A 15,619-nucleotide genomic window follows, 5' to 3' on the forward strand; every position below is an offset into this window, starting at 1 on the left:
AAGAAGAGAGAAAAAGGCAGGATGGATGAGGGGAGGAAGAGAGAAAGAGGCAGGAGGGACGAGAGCAGGAAGAGAGAAAGAGGCAGGAGAGAAGAAAAGAGAAAGAGGTAGGGGGAAAGAGAGGAAAAAGAGAGAAAGAGGCAGGAAGGACGAGGGGAGAAAGAGAGAATGAGCCAGGATGGAAGGGGAGAAGAAGAGAGAAAGAGGCAAAAGGAAAGAAGAGAGAAAGATGAAAAAAATGATATGGTATTGAGACTGTTGGAGGGAGGTAGAAAGAGGGGGGGGGGGAGGGAGAAAGGAAGGAGGGAAGAGGGGAAGAAGAAAGAAAGGAGGGGGGGAAGAGGGGAAGAAGAGGGAAAGAGGCAGGAGCGAAGAGGGGAGGAAGGGAGAAAGAGGCAAGAGGGAAGAAGAGAGAACATTTAATTAAATGATATAGCATTGAGACTGTTGGAGGGAGTTAAAAAGAGTGGGAAACAAGAGAGAAAGGAGGGAAGAGGGGAAGAAAAGAGAAAGAGGTATGAGGGAAGAGGGGAAGAAGAGAGAAAGAGGCAAGAGAGAAGAGGAAAAGAAGAGAGACAAAGGCAGAAGGGAAGAGGGGAAGAAGAGAGAAAGAGGCAGGAGGGAAGAGTTGGTTAGGAAGAGAGAAAGAGGCAGGGTTGAAGAGGGGAAGAAGAGAGAAAGAGGCAAGAGGGAAGAAGAGAGAAAGTTTAAAAAAAATGATAGCATTGAGACTGTTGGTGGGAGGTAAAAAGAGGGGGAAAAGAGAGAAAGGAGGGAAGAGGGGAAGATGAGAGAAAGAGGTAGGAGGGAAGAGGGGAGGAAGAGTGAAAGAGGCAGGAGAGAAGAGGGGAATAAGAGAGACAGAGGCAGGATGGAAGAGGGGAAGGAGAGAAAAAGAGTCAGGAGGGAAGAAGAGAGAAAGAGGCAGGAAGGAAGAAAAAAGAAAGAGGCAGGATGGAAGAGAGAGAGAGAGAGAGAAAGAGGCCTGAGGGAAGAGAGAGAGAGAGCAAAGCAGGAGATAGAAGGAGGAGGAGGAGTTTGTGCAGTTTCCTAGGTGTGGGGCAGCTACCTGCTAATCCCTGTAGGTGAGCATGAGGACTTCTTCACACCTATGTGGTAAGGAAATGCATTTGTTAATGCACGCAAAAAGAGGGGGAAAAGAGAGAAAGGAGGGAAGAGGGGAAGATGAGAGAAAGAGGTAGGAGGGAAGAGGGGAGGAAGAGTGAAAGAGGCAGGAGAGAAGAGGGGAATAAGAGAGACAGAGGCAGGATGGAAAAGAGGAAGGCGAGAAAAAGAGTCAGGAGGGAAGAAGAGAGAAAGAGGCAGGAAGGAAGAAAAAAGAAAGAGGCAGGATGGAAGAGAGAGAGAGAGAGAGAGAGAGAGAAAGAGGCCTGAGGGAAGAGAGAGAGAGAGCAAAGCAGGAGATAGAAGGAGGAGGAGGAGGAGGAGTTTGTGCAGTTTCCTAGGTGTGGGGCAGCAACCTGCTAATCCCTGTAGGTGAGCATGAGGACTTCTTCACACCTATGTGGTAAGGAAATGCATTTGTTAATGCACGCCTCACTACAATGATTGGATGAAAAACTACCATACACTGTTAGTGCATGATGTGCACAATGTGTTAAGGAAATGCATGGGTTAATGTACGTCTCACTACAATAATTATAAAACTATCATACGTTGTTTGTGTATGAAGTGCACAATGGCACATCAGGGAGGATTCCTCCACCTTTCTTGTGTGTAGAGCTGGGTGAGCAGTTCGGGCAAAGCAAAAGATGTTCGACAAACACCTGAATTTGTGGGTAGCTTGGTGGGATGTTCACTCGCCAAGCGCCCCACAATGCACTGCGCACTGCACAGTGCATTCTAGGGCCCTAATTGGATGAAGCAATGCTTGATCCGCTGGTCAGGTGCAAGGTTTTGCCCAATCAGGGCACAGGGCACAGTCAGAGCTATGAATGGACAAAGTCTTGATGACTTTGCCCAATCATGGCTCAGTGCACATAGTCCCACCCCACATTATAAAAGGTTCCTTCCCATAGGATCCTTTTGCAGTGTGTTGTTGGAGTGGTGATAGATAGAGCAGGGCTCTGTTTGCTACTTGCGAGTTAGTTTGTTCTTGGGACTCTGAGTGTAGAGAGTCAGTGTAGTGTTAGTGTAGTCTGAATATAGTGTTAGTGTAGTATGAGTATAGTGTGATGTGTCAGTATAGTTGTAAGATCCTGGCACTCTCAGTGCCTTCCTATCACATCATTTCCGGGTGCGTTCCATCTACCTAGGTAGATGAAGCACATATAGGTGTGTTTCCCTTTAAGAGTGCTGACATCATCATGAGGCGCCGGACTGAACGGCTATTTAAACCACCAGCTTTCACTCACATGTGTTCGTTCAATGTGCCTTGATGCTTACCTTGTCTTGTGCTGCCGGAGCTTCCAGCTATACCCTTTACCTGAACCGAACCGGAACCTCGCTACGGATCCCGTATCTTGCTACCGGATCACTCCTTACTACTGGACTTTGCTACTGCTAACTATCTAGTGATAAGTACCCCACAGGGGATCCCTTACTAACTTTACTTCACTATCATCTACTGCATATATCAAGACTATCTCTATCTAAGCTACTCCTATCATCTGCATAGATTGTGAGCTCTTGGGACTACCATCAACTATCTTTGCACTGGGTTACTCTATCTTCTATACATGATTGTTAGAACCTATCTGCATACTACCATCACCTACCACCTCTCTTGAATACTATTACTGAGTGCTCACCATACTATCGCCTGTCTCTCACCTCTATACTATCATATATTCTATCACTCCAGGAACATCATATAGAGTGTATGTATATTGCATAACCAGGCTGTGCACGGTGATGAAGTCCTGAGAGTTGGATATGTTGTTCAACAGAATCTCTACACGACTACTGAGTGTAACAATTCTGCAGCTGCAAATCCATTCACTAACAAAAAACGCATGAGCGTTACAGATTGAACGAACCTTTAAAAAAAAATATGGATTCAGCAGAATTGTCCACTCAAGTGACACAGTTAACACAACAAGTAAATGAATTAATACTTGCTCTTACTGAGGTAAAAGAGGAAAATCAGACATTGAGACAGCAGATAGCCCGTATTTCACAGCCTACTGCCCCTCAACCCCCAGAACCTCTTGTCCTTCTACCAGACAGGTTTGATGGTTCCCGTTCCTCTTTTCTTTTTTTTCGAATGGATTGTGAGCTCCTATTTATCCTTAAGCCCAGGACCTATCATAATGACTTTATTAAAGTTCATGCTGCCATTAATTTGCTTTCTGGCAAAATGAAAACATGGGCATACCAGAAACTGCAAGAAAAAAGTCAGATCCTAGACAATTGGGAGTCATTTGCAATTGCGATGCACTCCCAGTGTCTCCCCTCCCAAAAATCTACTCCTAAACCTGCTCCAGGTAACCGCAGACCCCGGGTACCTAGGGAAAAAAGGAAACCAAATGAATATGGTGATCCTGCCTGGTCATGGTACAAGCCTGCCTTAAACAGTCAGCCTTATCACTCTGACACATCCCATTTGAACCCTGATCCCACAGAGATTGATGAGGAGCCTATGGAGATTGGTGCCGTACATACTAAGTTGTCCTTACAAAAAAAAGATCACAGGAGAATCTGTGGCCTTTGTTTTTATTGTGGAGAAGGGGGACATTTCATTACATCTTGCCCAACCCGACCCCATAGGCCTAAGGCTCTCCCAATGGAGGCCAGGCGAATCCGAACTGTCTTCCCTGAAAAACAGCCTGGAAATTACCAAGGCTGTTGCCAGCCCTGTCCCCGTTCTATATCAGAAAAGGACACCCAGAAATTGGCAGATGTTGGTATAGATACTCCTATTTTAGCAAGCACACTTATAGCTTCCAATGAAAACATTGAGATTCTTGCACCTGACTGCGTACGCGCTTCTAATGGCACAGTGGTACGTAGGAAGGATCTAAGGTTATTTGAAGAAGCATTGGTTGCTATGCCTACTTCGGATGTTTATGCGTCCGATTAATGAGGGGTTCATATAGCAGCCTACCTGATCCGATTCTCAGATCGGTTACCAACCTGATCCGATTCTCATATCGGCAACAAGTGATCCGATTCTCACATCGGTTACCAACCTGATCCGATTCTCGTATCGGCAACAAGTCCTATCCGATTCCCACATCGGTTACCAACCTGATCCGATTCTCGTATCGGCAACAAGTCCTATCCGATTCCCACATCGGTTACCAACCTGATCCGATTCTCGTATCGGCAACAAGTCCTATCCGATTCTCAGATCGGTTACCAACCTGATCCGATTCTCATATCGGCAACAAGTGATCCGATTCTCACATCGGTTACCAACCTGATCCGATTCTCGTATCGGCAACAAGTCCTATCCGATTCTCACATCGGTTACCAACGTGATCCGATTCTCGTATCGGCAACAAGTCCTATCCGATTCTCAGATCGGTTACCAACCTGATCCGATTCTCATATCGGCAACAAGTGATCCGATTCTCACATCGGTTACCAACCTGATCCGATTCTCGTATCGGCAACAAGTCCTATCCGATTCTCACATCGGTTACCAACGTGATCCGATTCTCGTATCGGCAACAAGTCCTATCCGATTCTCAGATCGGTTACCGACCTGATCCGATTCTCATATCGGCAACAAGTGATCCGATTCTCACATCGGTTACCAACCAGATCCGATTCTCGTATCGGCAACAAGTCTTATCCGATTCTCACATCGGCAATCAGTTTTTTTCCGATTCTCACATCGGCAACTAGTCTTATCCGATTCTCATATCGGCAACCAGTCTTATCCGATTCTCACATCGGCAACCAGTTTTTTTCCGATTCTCGCATCGGCAACCAGTCTTATCCGATTCTCGCATCGGCAACCAGTCTTATCCGATTCTCGTATCGGAAACCAGTTTTGTTTTTCCCCTTCCGATTCTCACATCGGCAACCAGTTTTTTTCCGATTCTCATATCGGCAACCAGTCTTATCCGATTCTCATATCGGCAACCAGTCTTATCCGATTCTCGTATCGGCAACCAGCTTATCCGATTCCCACATCGGTAACCAGCCTTAGAGGCCTTCCGGAGCCGGCCTTACGGGGGGGGGGGGTACTGTAAGATCCTGGCACTCTCAGTGCCTTCCTATCACATCATTTCCGGGTGCGTTCCATCTACCTAGGTAGATGAAGCACATATAGGTGTGTTTCCCTTTAAGAGTGCTGACATCATCATGAGGCGCCGGACTGAACAGCTATTTAAACCACCAGCTTTCACTCACATGTGTTCGTTCAATGTGCCTTGATGCTTACCTTGTCTTGTGCTGCCGGAGCTTCCAGCTATACCCTTTACCTGAACCGAACCGGAACCTCGCTACGGATCCCGTATCTCGCTACCGGATCACTCCTTACTACTGGACTTTGCTACTGCTAACTATCTAGTGATAAGTACCTCACAGGGGATCCCTTACTAACTTTACTTCACTATCATCTACTGCATATATCAAGACTATCTCTATCTAAGCTACTCCTATCATCTGCATAGATTGTGAGCTCTTGGGACTACCATCAACTATCTTTGCACTGGGTTACTCTATCTTCTATACATGATTTTTAGAACCTATCTGCATACTACCATCACCTACCACTCTCTTGAATACTATTACTGAGTGCTCACCATACTATCGCCTGTCTCTCACCTCTATACTATCATATATTCTATCACTCCAGGAACATCATATAGAGTGTATGTATATTGCATAACCAGGCTGTGCACGGTGATGAAGTCCTGAGAGTTGGATATGTTGTTCAACAGAATCTCTACACGACTACTGAGTGTAACAATTCTGCAGCTGCAAATCCATTCACTAACAAAAAACGCATGAGCGTTACAATAGTGTGAGTATAAGGTAGTGTCAGAGTAGTGTTAGTGTAGTGTAGTTACATAACATTTAGTGCTGTTAACAGTGTTGTATACCCCACCCCCTTTTTTTGGTTGCTGCGGTTTTTTTTTTTGTTGTTTTTTTGTTTTCTGTCCCATGCCTGCCCCCTTTTTTTAAATTGTCGCTGCAGTTTTTCTGACTGCGACACTGTTGTTCCCCTTTTTTTTTTTATAGTTTTTACATTTCTATCAGCGGCAGAACCACTTTTCATTGAATTAAGTGCATCCAATTACTCATTTCCCAGTATATTTTGAACTCGGGTAATTACAACCTGCCTATGGATGGTGTCTCTTCTTCCAAATTCCCAGCTGCCTGGGAGTCAAATTTGGCAGCAGGGGAAAAAAAGGAAGCATGGGTACATCTGTATGTCATGGGAGGCAGAGAAAGTAAAGTTGCCTAAAATTTCATGCTGGCCTGGGGTACTGAAAAATGACATCAACTTGCTCTGTACCTGCCAGCTGCCAGTTGATTCTGTATTTTTACGAACTTTTGCTCCTATTCACAGGCATCTTTGGACGGGAGCAAGCAGACTGTTTTTTTACACACTGTCCTTAAATATATGGTTGGTTAGTTACTATGATTGATCCCTGCAATGAAAAAAAATTAATACTTACCTCTCTGATGGTTGATAAGTCCCAACTCTGCTGTCTTGAAATGTTAAAGCAATTCATTTTTTTTTTTTTTTTGTAAAGCGACAGAGTTTGGTCTTTAGGTTTTCTTGGGGACCAATCATGTATATGTTAAAAAAAGTCCATTAAAAACTCTTAAAAAATGCAGTTGGTCTATATGCTATGCCTTTATCGAGCCTTTATGGCACAACTTTGAATAAAGTGATTCATTTATGAGACTGTAAAAATATCATGTACAATTATTGCTGGGTTGTGGACATCTATAAATGTACCAATGTATTTATAAGGAATTTTGAATTGTAATAAGGGCAAGCTGGGCAAGCGAAAGGTCAGATTGTTAAATGAATAATTTAAATCGAGTCTCCTTCAGAAAGGACGGTAGGTTAGGGCTTTTGACTATCTTACAATTAATTTGGATGAGGTTATATGTACAATCCAGGATGCTCCTAATTCAACTAAATATATAGTATATATCTTTAGACAATTTTACATTGCTGTATTCTGCAGGTGAATCTGACCGCCCAGTCACAATGGAAGATCTAAAACGTCTACGCTATTTAGAAGCTGTAATAAAGGAGGCCCTTCGCATCTTTCCATCAGTTCCATTTTTTGCTCGCACTCTATGTGAGGACTCCACAATACGTAAGTTTCTAGTGTGCTAGTACTAGTACTTTGCAAACCTATATCAGGCTTGTCTGTCTTTTTTCTGTAATGTCTCATAATATTGGCTTGGTAAATGAAAGTTAAAAAAAAAAAAAAAAAAAATACACATGGCTTTATACACACACCATAATCATAATATATTTAAAGATTTTCATTGGAATATACTTAAGCTTTCATGAAATAAAATAGAAATAGGAATATAAAGATTGTTTCCCCACCTTCTTTCTGTGATTTGAGAATTGGTCAGGGATGATGCACTGTAAATAAATTAACTGTATGCAGTATATATATATATATATATATATATATATATATATATATATATATATATATATATATATATATATATATATATACAGTGGGTACGAAAAGTATTCAGACCCCCTTAAATTTTTCACTCTTTGTTATATTGCAGCCATTTGCTAAAATCATTTAGGTTTATTCTTCTTCCTCATGAATGTACACATAGCACCCCATACTGACAGAAAAACACAGAATTGTTGACATTGTTGCAGATTTATTAAAAAAGAAAAACTGAAATATCACATGGTCCTAAGTATTCAGACCCTTTGCTCAGTATTTAGTAGAAGCCCCCTTTTGATCTAATACAGCCAGGAGTCTTTTTGGGAAAGCTGCAACAAGTCTTTCACACCTGGATTTGGGGATCCTCTGCCATTCCTCCTTGCAGATCCTCTCCAGTTCTGTCAGGTTGGATGGTAAACGTTGGTGGACAGACATTTTTAGGTCTCTCCAGAGATGCTCAATTGGGTTTAAGTCAGGGCTCTGGCTGGGCCATTCAAGAACAGTCACGGAGTTGTTGTGAAGCCACTCCTTTGTTATTTTAGCTGTGTGCTTAGGGTCATTGTCTTGTCGGAAGGTAAACCTTCGGCCCAGTCTGAGGTCCAGAGCACTCTGGAGAAGGTTTTTGTCCAGGATATCCCTGTACTTGGCCGCATTCATGTTTCCCTCGATTGCAACCAGTCGTCCTGTCCCTGCAGCTGAAAAACACCCCCACAGCATGATGCTGCCACCACCATGCTTCACTGTTGGGACTGTATTGGACAGGTGATGAGCAGTGCCTGGTTTTCTCCACACATACCGCTTAGAATTAAGGCCAAAAAGTTCTATTTTGGTCTCATCAGACCAGAGAATCTTATTTCTCACCATCTTGGAGTCCTTCAGGTGTTTTTTAGCAAACTCCATGCGGGCTTTCATGTGTCTTACACTGAGGAGAGGCTTCCGTCGGGCTACTCTGCCATAAAGCCCCGACTGGTGGAGGGCTGCAGTGATGGTTGACTTTCTACAACTTTCTCCCATCTCCTGACTGCATCTCTGGAGCTCAGCCACAGTGATCTTTGGGTTCTTCTTTACCTCTCTCACCAAGGCTCTTCTCCCCCGATAGCTCAGTTTGGCCGGACGGCCAGCTCTAGGAAGGGTTCTGGTCATCCCAAACGTCTTCCATTTGAGGATTATGGAGGCCACTGTGCTCTTAGGAACCTTAAGTGCAGCAGAAATCTTTTTATAACCTTGGCCAGATCTGTGCCTTGCCACAATTCTGTCTCTGAGCTCTTCAGGCAGTTCCTTTGACCTCGTGATTCTCATTTGCTCTGGCATGCATTGTGATCTGGAAGGTCTTATATAGACAGGTGTGTGGCTTTCCTAATCAAGTCCAATCAGTATAATCAAACACAGCTGGTGTAGAACCATCTCAAGGATGATCAGAAGAAATGGAAAGCACCTGAGTTAAATATATGAGTGTCACAGCAAAGGGTCTGAATACTTAGGACCATGTGATATTTCAGTTTTTCTTTTTTAATAAATCTGCAACAATGTCAACAATTCTGTGTTTTTCCATCAATATGGGGAGCTGTGTGTACATTCATGAGGAAGAAGAATGAACTTAAATGATTTTAGCAAATGGCTGCAATATAACAAAGAGTGAAAAATTTAAGGGGGTCTGAATACTTTTCGTACCCACTGTGTATATATATATATATATATATATATATATATATATATATATTGTTGTTGTCATTTAGTCGTGTCCGGCTCTTTGTGACCTCATGAACCCTAGCGAGCCAGGCTTTTCTGTCCTCCGGTGCCTCCCGAGTTTGCTTAACTTCATGTTCATTGTTTCGAATATGCTATCTATCCATCTTGTTTTGTGTCGTCCTCTTCTCCTTTTTCCTTCCATGTTTCCCCAGCATCAGAGTCTTTTCCAATGAGTCCTTTCTTCTCATTAGGTGGCTAAAGCATTTGAGTTCCAGCTTCAGGATCTGTTCTTCCAGTGAATAATCAGGGTTGATTTCCTTCAGAATTGACTGGTTTGATCTTCTTGCCGTCCAAGGGACTTTCAAGAGTCTTCTCCAACACCATAGTTCACAAGCATCAATTCTTCAGCGTTCAGACCTCCTTATTGTCCAACTTTCACAGCCATAGGTTACTACTGGGAGTTCCATAGCCTTGACTATACGGCACTTTGTCGGTAGGGTGATGTCTCTGCTTCTTATAATGTTGTCTAGGTTTTTTTTTGCTTTCCTCCCAAGAAGCAAGCGTCTCTTAATTTCATTGCTACAGTCACCGTCTGCCGTGATCTTGGAGCCTAGGAAGATAAAATCTGTCACTGTTTCCGTTTCTTCTCCTTCTATTTGCCAAGGAGTGATGGGACCGGTTGCCATGATCTTAGTTTTCTTAATGTTCAATTTCAGGTCAGCTTTTTGCGCTCTCCTCTTTCACCTTCATTAAGAGACTCTTTAGTTCTTCTTCACTTTCTGCCATTAGTGTGGTATCGTCTGCATATCTCAGGTTGTTGATATTTCTCCCTGCAATGTTAATTTCGGCTTGTGATTTGTCAATCCTGGCATTTCGCATGATGTACTCTGCACATAAGTTAAATAAGTAGGGTGGCAATATACATCCTTACCGCACTCCTTTCTCAATTTTGAACGAGTCAGTTGTTCCATGTCCTGTTCTAACTGTTGCTTCTTGACTTGCATAAAGGTTTTTCAGAATACTTGCATAGTTTGTGAGGTTGAAAAAAGACATCAGTCCATCCAGTTCAACCTATAATGTGTGTGTGTGTTTACTGTTAACCGTACATTGAATACCCCTGTATGTTGTGGTCTTTAAGATGCCCATCTAATAGTTTTTGAAACTATCGATGCTCCCTGCTGATACGACTGCTTGTGGAAGAGAATTCCACATCCTTACTGCTCTGACAGTGAAGAATTTGTGTATTTTTCCTCTAGTTTCTAGTTTTCCTCTAGTTTTAGTGAGTGGCCACGTGTCTTATTGTATTCCTGTTCTCTAAAAAGTTTGTTCCTTGTGCTAGGGTCACCAGTACAGTATTTGCACATTGATATCATATTCCCCCTCAATCGTCTCTTCTCAAGAGAGAATAAGTTCAGTGCTTGTAGTCTTTCCTCATAGCCGATGCCCTCCATTCCCCTAATTATTTTTGTTGCCCTTCTCTGGACTCTCTCCAGTTCCAGCAAATCCTTCCTGAGGACCGGTGCCCAGAACTGGACAGCATACTCCAGATGTGGCCGGACCAGAGTCTTGTAGAGTGGGAGAATAATCTCTTTATTTCTGGAGTGAATCCCCTTTTTTATACATGCCAGTATTCTGTTGGCTTTGCTTGCAGTGGCTTGGCATTGCATGCCACTGCCAAACCTTTTGTCCACCAGTACCCCCAGGTCCTTTTCCATCCTAGACTCACCCAGAGGTTCTTCCCTCAGTAAGTAGCTTGCTTTCGTGTTTCTGACACCCAAGTGCATTACTTTACATTTTTCAACATTAAACCTCATCTGCCAAGTAGTTGCCCACCCCATTATTTTGTTCAGGTCCGCTTGTAAGGTTTCCACATCCTGCATAGGAGATATTGGCATGCTTAGTTTAGTATCATCCGCAAATACTGAGATTGTACTAGTTATCCCCCCCTCTAGATCATTTATGAATAAATAAAACAGGATTGGTCCCAGGACAGAACCTTGGGGGACCCCACTTTCCACAGCCGCCCAATCCAAGTACTCCCCATTTATCACCACCCTCTGGAATATCCCCTGGAGCCAGTTCTCTATCCAGGTACTCACCCTATGGTCCATACCTATGCACCTTACCTTAGTTTTTACAGTAAGCGTTTGTGGGGAACGGTATCAAAGGCCTTTGCAAAGTCCAGATACACCACATCCACAGGCTTTCCTTTATCTAGGTGGCAGCTCAGTTCATCGTAGAAGGTTAATAGATTGGTTTGGCAAGAACGATTTTTCATGAATCCATGCTGATTACTACTAATAATACCATTTTCATGACTAAAGTCTTGTATGTGGTCCCTTAACATCCCCTCCAAAATCTTGCAGACTACTGATGTTAGGCTGACCGGCCTATAGTTACCCGGGATATATCTCGGCCCTTTTTTAAATATTGGTACCACGTTGGCTTTTTTCCAATCAGCTGGCACCATACCCATCTGTAGACTATCCTTAAAGATCAAGAATAATGGTCTGGCAATCGCCTGGCTGAGCTCTTTAAGAACCCTCGGGTGCAAGCCATCCGGTCCCGGTGATTTATTTATGTTAAGTTTCTCTATTTTATTTCTAAGTCTATCTTCTGTTAGCCATGGCGGTACTTTCTGAGTTGTATTATTTTGTTTATCATTACAAGCTGGGTTAGTGTAGCCCCCCGATTCTTTTGTGAAAACTGAAGAGAAGAAATTATTTAACACTTTTGCCTTTTCTCTGTCCTCTGTGGCCAAATTTCCATTGTTGTCTTTTATGTGGCCAATGTGTTCTGGCCTCGCTTTCTTACTGTTTATATACTTAAAGAATTTCTGATGAGGTGGTCCCGGTATTCCCATTTCTTTCAGTATTTGCCACATCTTGTTGTCAACCACACAATCGAAAGCTTTGCTGTAGTCAATAAAGCAGAATTAGACATTGCCCTTGCTTTCTTCATGATCCAACGAATGTTGGCAATTTGATCTCTAGTTCCTCTGCCTCATTGAAATCCAGCTTGTACTTGAGGTAGCTCTCGTTTTACATGCTGCTGAAGCCTAGCTTGAAGAATTTTCAGCAAAACCTTGCTAGCACGTTAGATGAGTGCGATCATGCAGTAGTTTGAACATTTTTTGGTGCTGCCCTTCTTTGGTATCGGAATGTAAATGGACCTCTTACATTTTCTTACATTTCTTCTTCTTTGGGATGGTTTTCATTGCTGCTTCTTGTACGATGTTACATAGTTCCTTCCATAGTTCCTCAGGCACTCTGTCTATCATATCTAATTCCTTAAATCTGTTCATCACCTCCACTGAGTATTCACTAGGGACCTGATTTAGATCAAATTTCAAATGTCTAGTGGTGTTTCCCACATTCTTCATTTAAGCCTGAATTTTGCCAGAAGAAGCTCATGGTCTGAGCCACAGTCAGCTCCAGGTCTTTTTTTTTACTGGCTGTATAGAGCTTCTCCATCTTTGGCTGCAGAGAATATAATCGATCTGATTACTGTATTGACCATCCGATGATGTCCATGTGTAGAGTTGCCTCTTTGGTTTTTGGAAAAGAGTGTTTGTTATTACCAGTGTGTTCTTTTCACAAAACTTTATTAGCCTTTGTCCTACTTCATTTTGTACTCAAGGCCATATTTATCCGTTATTTCAGATATGCTTTGACTTCCTACTTTAGCATTCCAGCCTCCCATTATGAGAAGGATATCTTTTTTTAGAGTTAGTTCTAAAAGGTGTTGTAGATCTTCTTAAAAGTTGTCAACGTCTGCTTCTTCAGCATCAGAGGTTGGTGCAAAAACGTAGATTTTTGTGATGTTGAATGGTTTGCCCTAGATAGGGACTGAGATCATCCTGTCATTTTTGGGATTGTACCCCAGTACTGCATTACTCACTCTTTTTTTGATTATGAGGGCTACACCATTTCTCCAGTAGTAGATATAGTAGTCATCCGAGTTGAATTTGCCTATTCAAGTCTATTTTAGTTCACTATTTCCCAAAATATCGAAGTTCAATCTTGCCATCTCCTATTTGCCCACATCCAGTTTACCCTGATTCATTAATTTTACATTCCAGGTTCCTATGCAGTATTCTTCTTTACAGCTTCGGACTTTCCTTTCACTCCTACCATCCACAACTGAGAGTCCTTGCGGTTTTAGCCCAGCCATTTCATTAGTTCTGGAGCTACTTGAAATTGCCCTTTGCTCTTCCCTAGTAGCACATTGGACACCTTCTGGTCTGGGGGACTAATCTTCTGGTGTCATATCTGTTAGCCTTTTGTTTCTGTTCATGAGGTTTTCTTGGCAAGGATACTGGAGTGGGTTGCCATTTCATTATCCACGTTATTACGTTTTGTCAGTATTCTCCGCTGTGACTTGTATGTCTTGGCTGGGCCTACACGGCATAGCTTACTGCTTCACTGAATTACGCAAGCCCCTTTGCCATGGCAAGGCAGTGATCCATAAAAGGATCACATATACACAAACACACACCTGAGAAGATGACAATGGGCAGAAAACTGAATGGATTATGGTTTCTTGACTTCAGCAGTTAGAAAACTGATCTTGGTTAAGCAATAAAGACAGAAAACAAATTTGATCTGACAACAACTGAGCCCCAAGATAATAGATGGACGGCCCTGTGCTAAACAAATTTTTTAAAATACACATTTCTTTACTTTCTCAATTTCAGGAGGTTTTCGTGTGCCTAAAGGTGTAAATGCACTAATTATTCCCTACGCTTTACACCGGGATCCTGAATATTTCCCTGACCCGGAAGAATTTAGACCAGAAAGATTTTTTCCAGAAAATATAAGTGGCCGCAATCCATATGCCTATGTCCCATTTTCTGCAGGACTACGAAATTGTATAGGTAAGTGATAGTAGAAGATACAAGTAAAAGAGTTAAAATTATCCATACATGCTGTAAGATTGTGACATCATACATGGCCTGGTGTTGGCACACTTCAACTACAAAGCGACATTCAAGTGCACATGGCATTGGGACTTCCCACTACTGTTAGAATTCACTACACCAGGACTGCCGGGCTCTACGGAAAACCAACCCATCCAAGAGTGATGGTGTGTTCTACCCACACACAGCATTAGGTTCAGAGTGATAAAAGATCATGTAGTTTCACTGGTAAACAAGTACGCTCCTGTTAAGGTCAGGATATTACTGATATTTTCTCCTTCAAACCTATATAAACCTGTATATATAAAAGAGAGAAAAAAAGGTAAAAAGTGATTTTTATAATTAGGGTCCTGCAAACATGAGGAATAAAGGCCTTTACTTGAAGTGCAGAATAGCTTAATGGTTAGCACTTTTGCCTTGTATTACGGGGGTCCTGTGTTTGAATCTTGGCCAGGACACTATCTGCATGGGTTTTCCATGTTCTCCCTGTGCTTGTGTGGGTTTCCTCTGGATACTCCAGTTTCCTCTTACACGCCAAAGACATGCTGGTAGGTTAACCTACTCCTGTCTAAAATTTTGCCGTAGTATGATATTCTACAAGATGGCTGCCTCATCAATAGTAGATAATGCCCTTTGAGTACCCAGGAAGAAAAGGAATATAGAAATATACATAATAATATTTTAGATGGAAAAAGTATTACCTTAATTGTTGGCTTATTTATAGTTAATTACCCTGCTACATAAAATATAATTATAATTGTAATTGATGCATCTCATTCTTAGTTTGCTCTAGTTTCATTATAGACATTTTGCAATTACAAATAATATAATACACAATAAAATGTGATTGTTTATTACATAATTGTATTTAGTTTTTTTTTTTTTTTTGGGGCAATGATATTAGCTTTCTATTTCACTTTTTAGGTCAACGTTTTGCATTGATGGAAGAGAAAGTGGTTTTGTCAACATTATTGCGCCATTTCTGGATCAATGCGAGTCAGAAACGTGAAGAACTGGGACTAGTCGGGGAACTGATTCTTCGTCCCCAGGCTGGCATTTGGATTCAGTTAAAAAACAGAGAAGAATTGTTAAATAAAGCCTAAGGAGCTTTCTATTGTGCTCCAACAACTCTAGCAGGCAGTACATATCAACTCTAGCTGGCAGTACATATCAACATTACCCATAAATATGCACCTGTCCAGATCAACACATTATGATATGAAGTTAGATTCTGTACTCTGTTTTGGTAATGGTGTGTCAGTGCTTTTCAGAGCAGCCCAGTACTTACATGCAAAGTTCATTCCCTATGCTAGCACTAAAGCTGGATACACACTATACAACTTTTCCTTTAGATTTACCTTCAACTACGTATATAGTGCAAGGGCCTGATTGATTGCATACAAATTGAAAGTGTTTAGATTTGACCTCATATTAT

The 15,619-nt window shown here is 42.1% G+C and overlaps 1 protein-coding gene across 1 annotated transcript in view; it reads left to right on the top strand.

The window, feature by feature from the left end:
* CYP4V2 (cytochrome P450 family 4 subfamily V member 2) overlaps positions 1-15,287 on the top strand; it is a gene marked incomplete at its 3' end in the record, with an annotated part of 234,682 nt that extends 219,395 nt beyond the window's left edge. Inside the window, exons 20-22 of the mRNA XM_082243745.1 lie at positions 7,119-7,253; positions 13,963-14,142; positions 15,109-15,287. Of these exons, the coding sequence (XP_082099871.1) occupies positions 7,119-7,253; positions 13,963-14,142; positions 15,109-15,287 (494 nt within the window). The remainder of the gene's footprint in view (positions 1-7,118; positions 7,254-13,962; positions 14,143-15,108) is intronic.
* Between the last annotated feature and the right edge of the window lie 332 nt (positions 15,288-15,619).

Source organism: Pelophylax lessonae, assembly GCF_965119305.1.
Source record: "Pelophylax lessonae genome assembly, chromosome: 1".
In the NCBI taxonomy this organism is placed as follows: domain Eukaryota; kingdom Metazoa; phylum Chordata; class Amphibia; order Anura; family Ranidae; genus Pelophylax; species Pelophylax lessonae.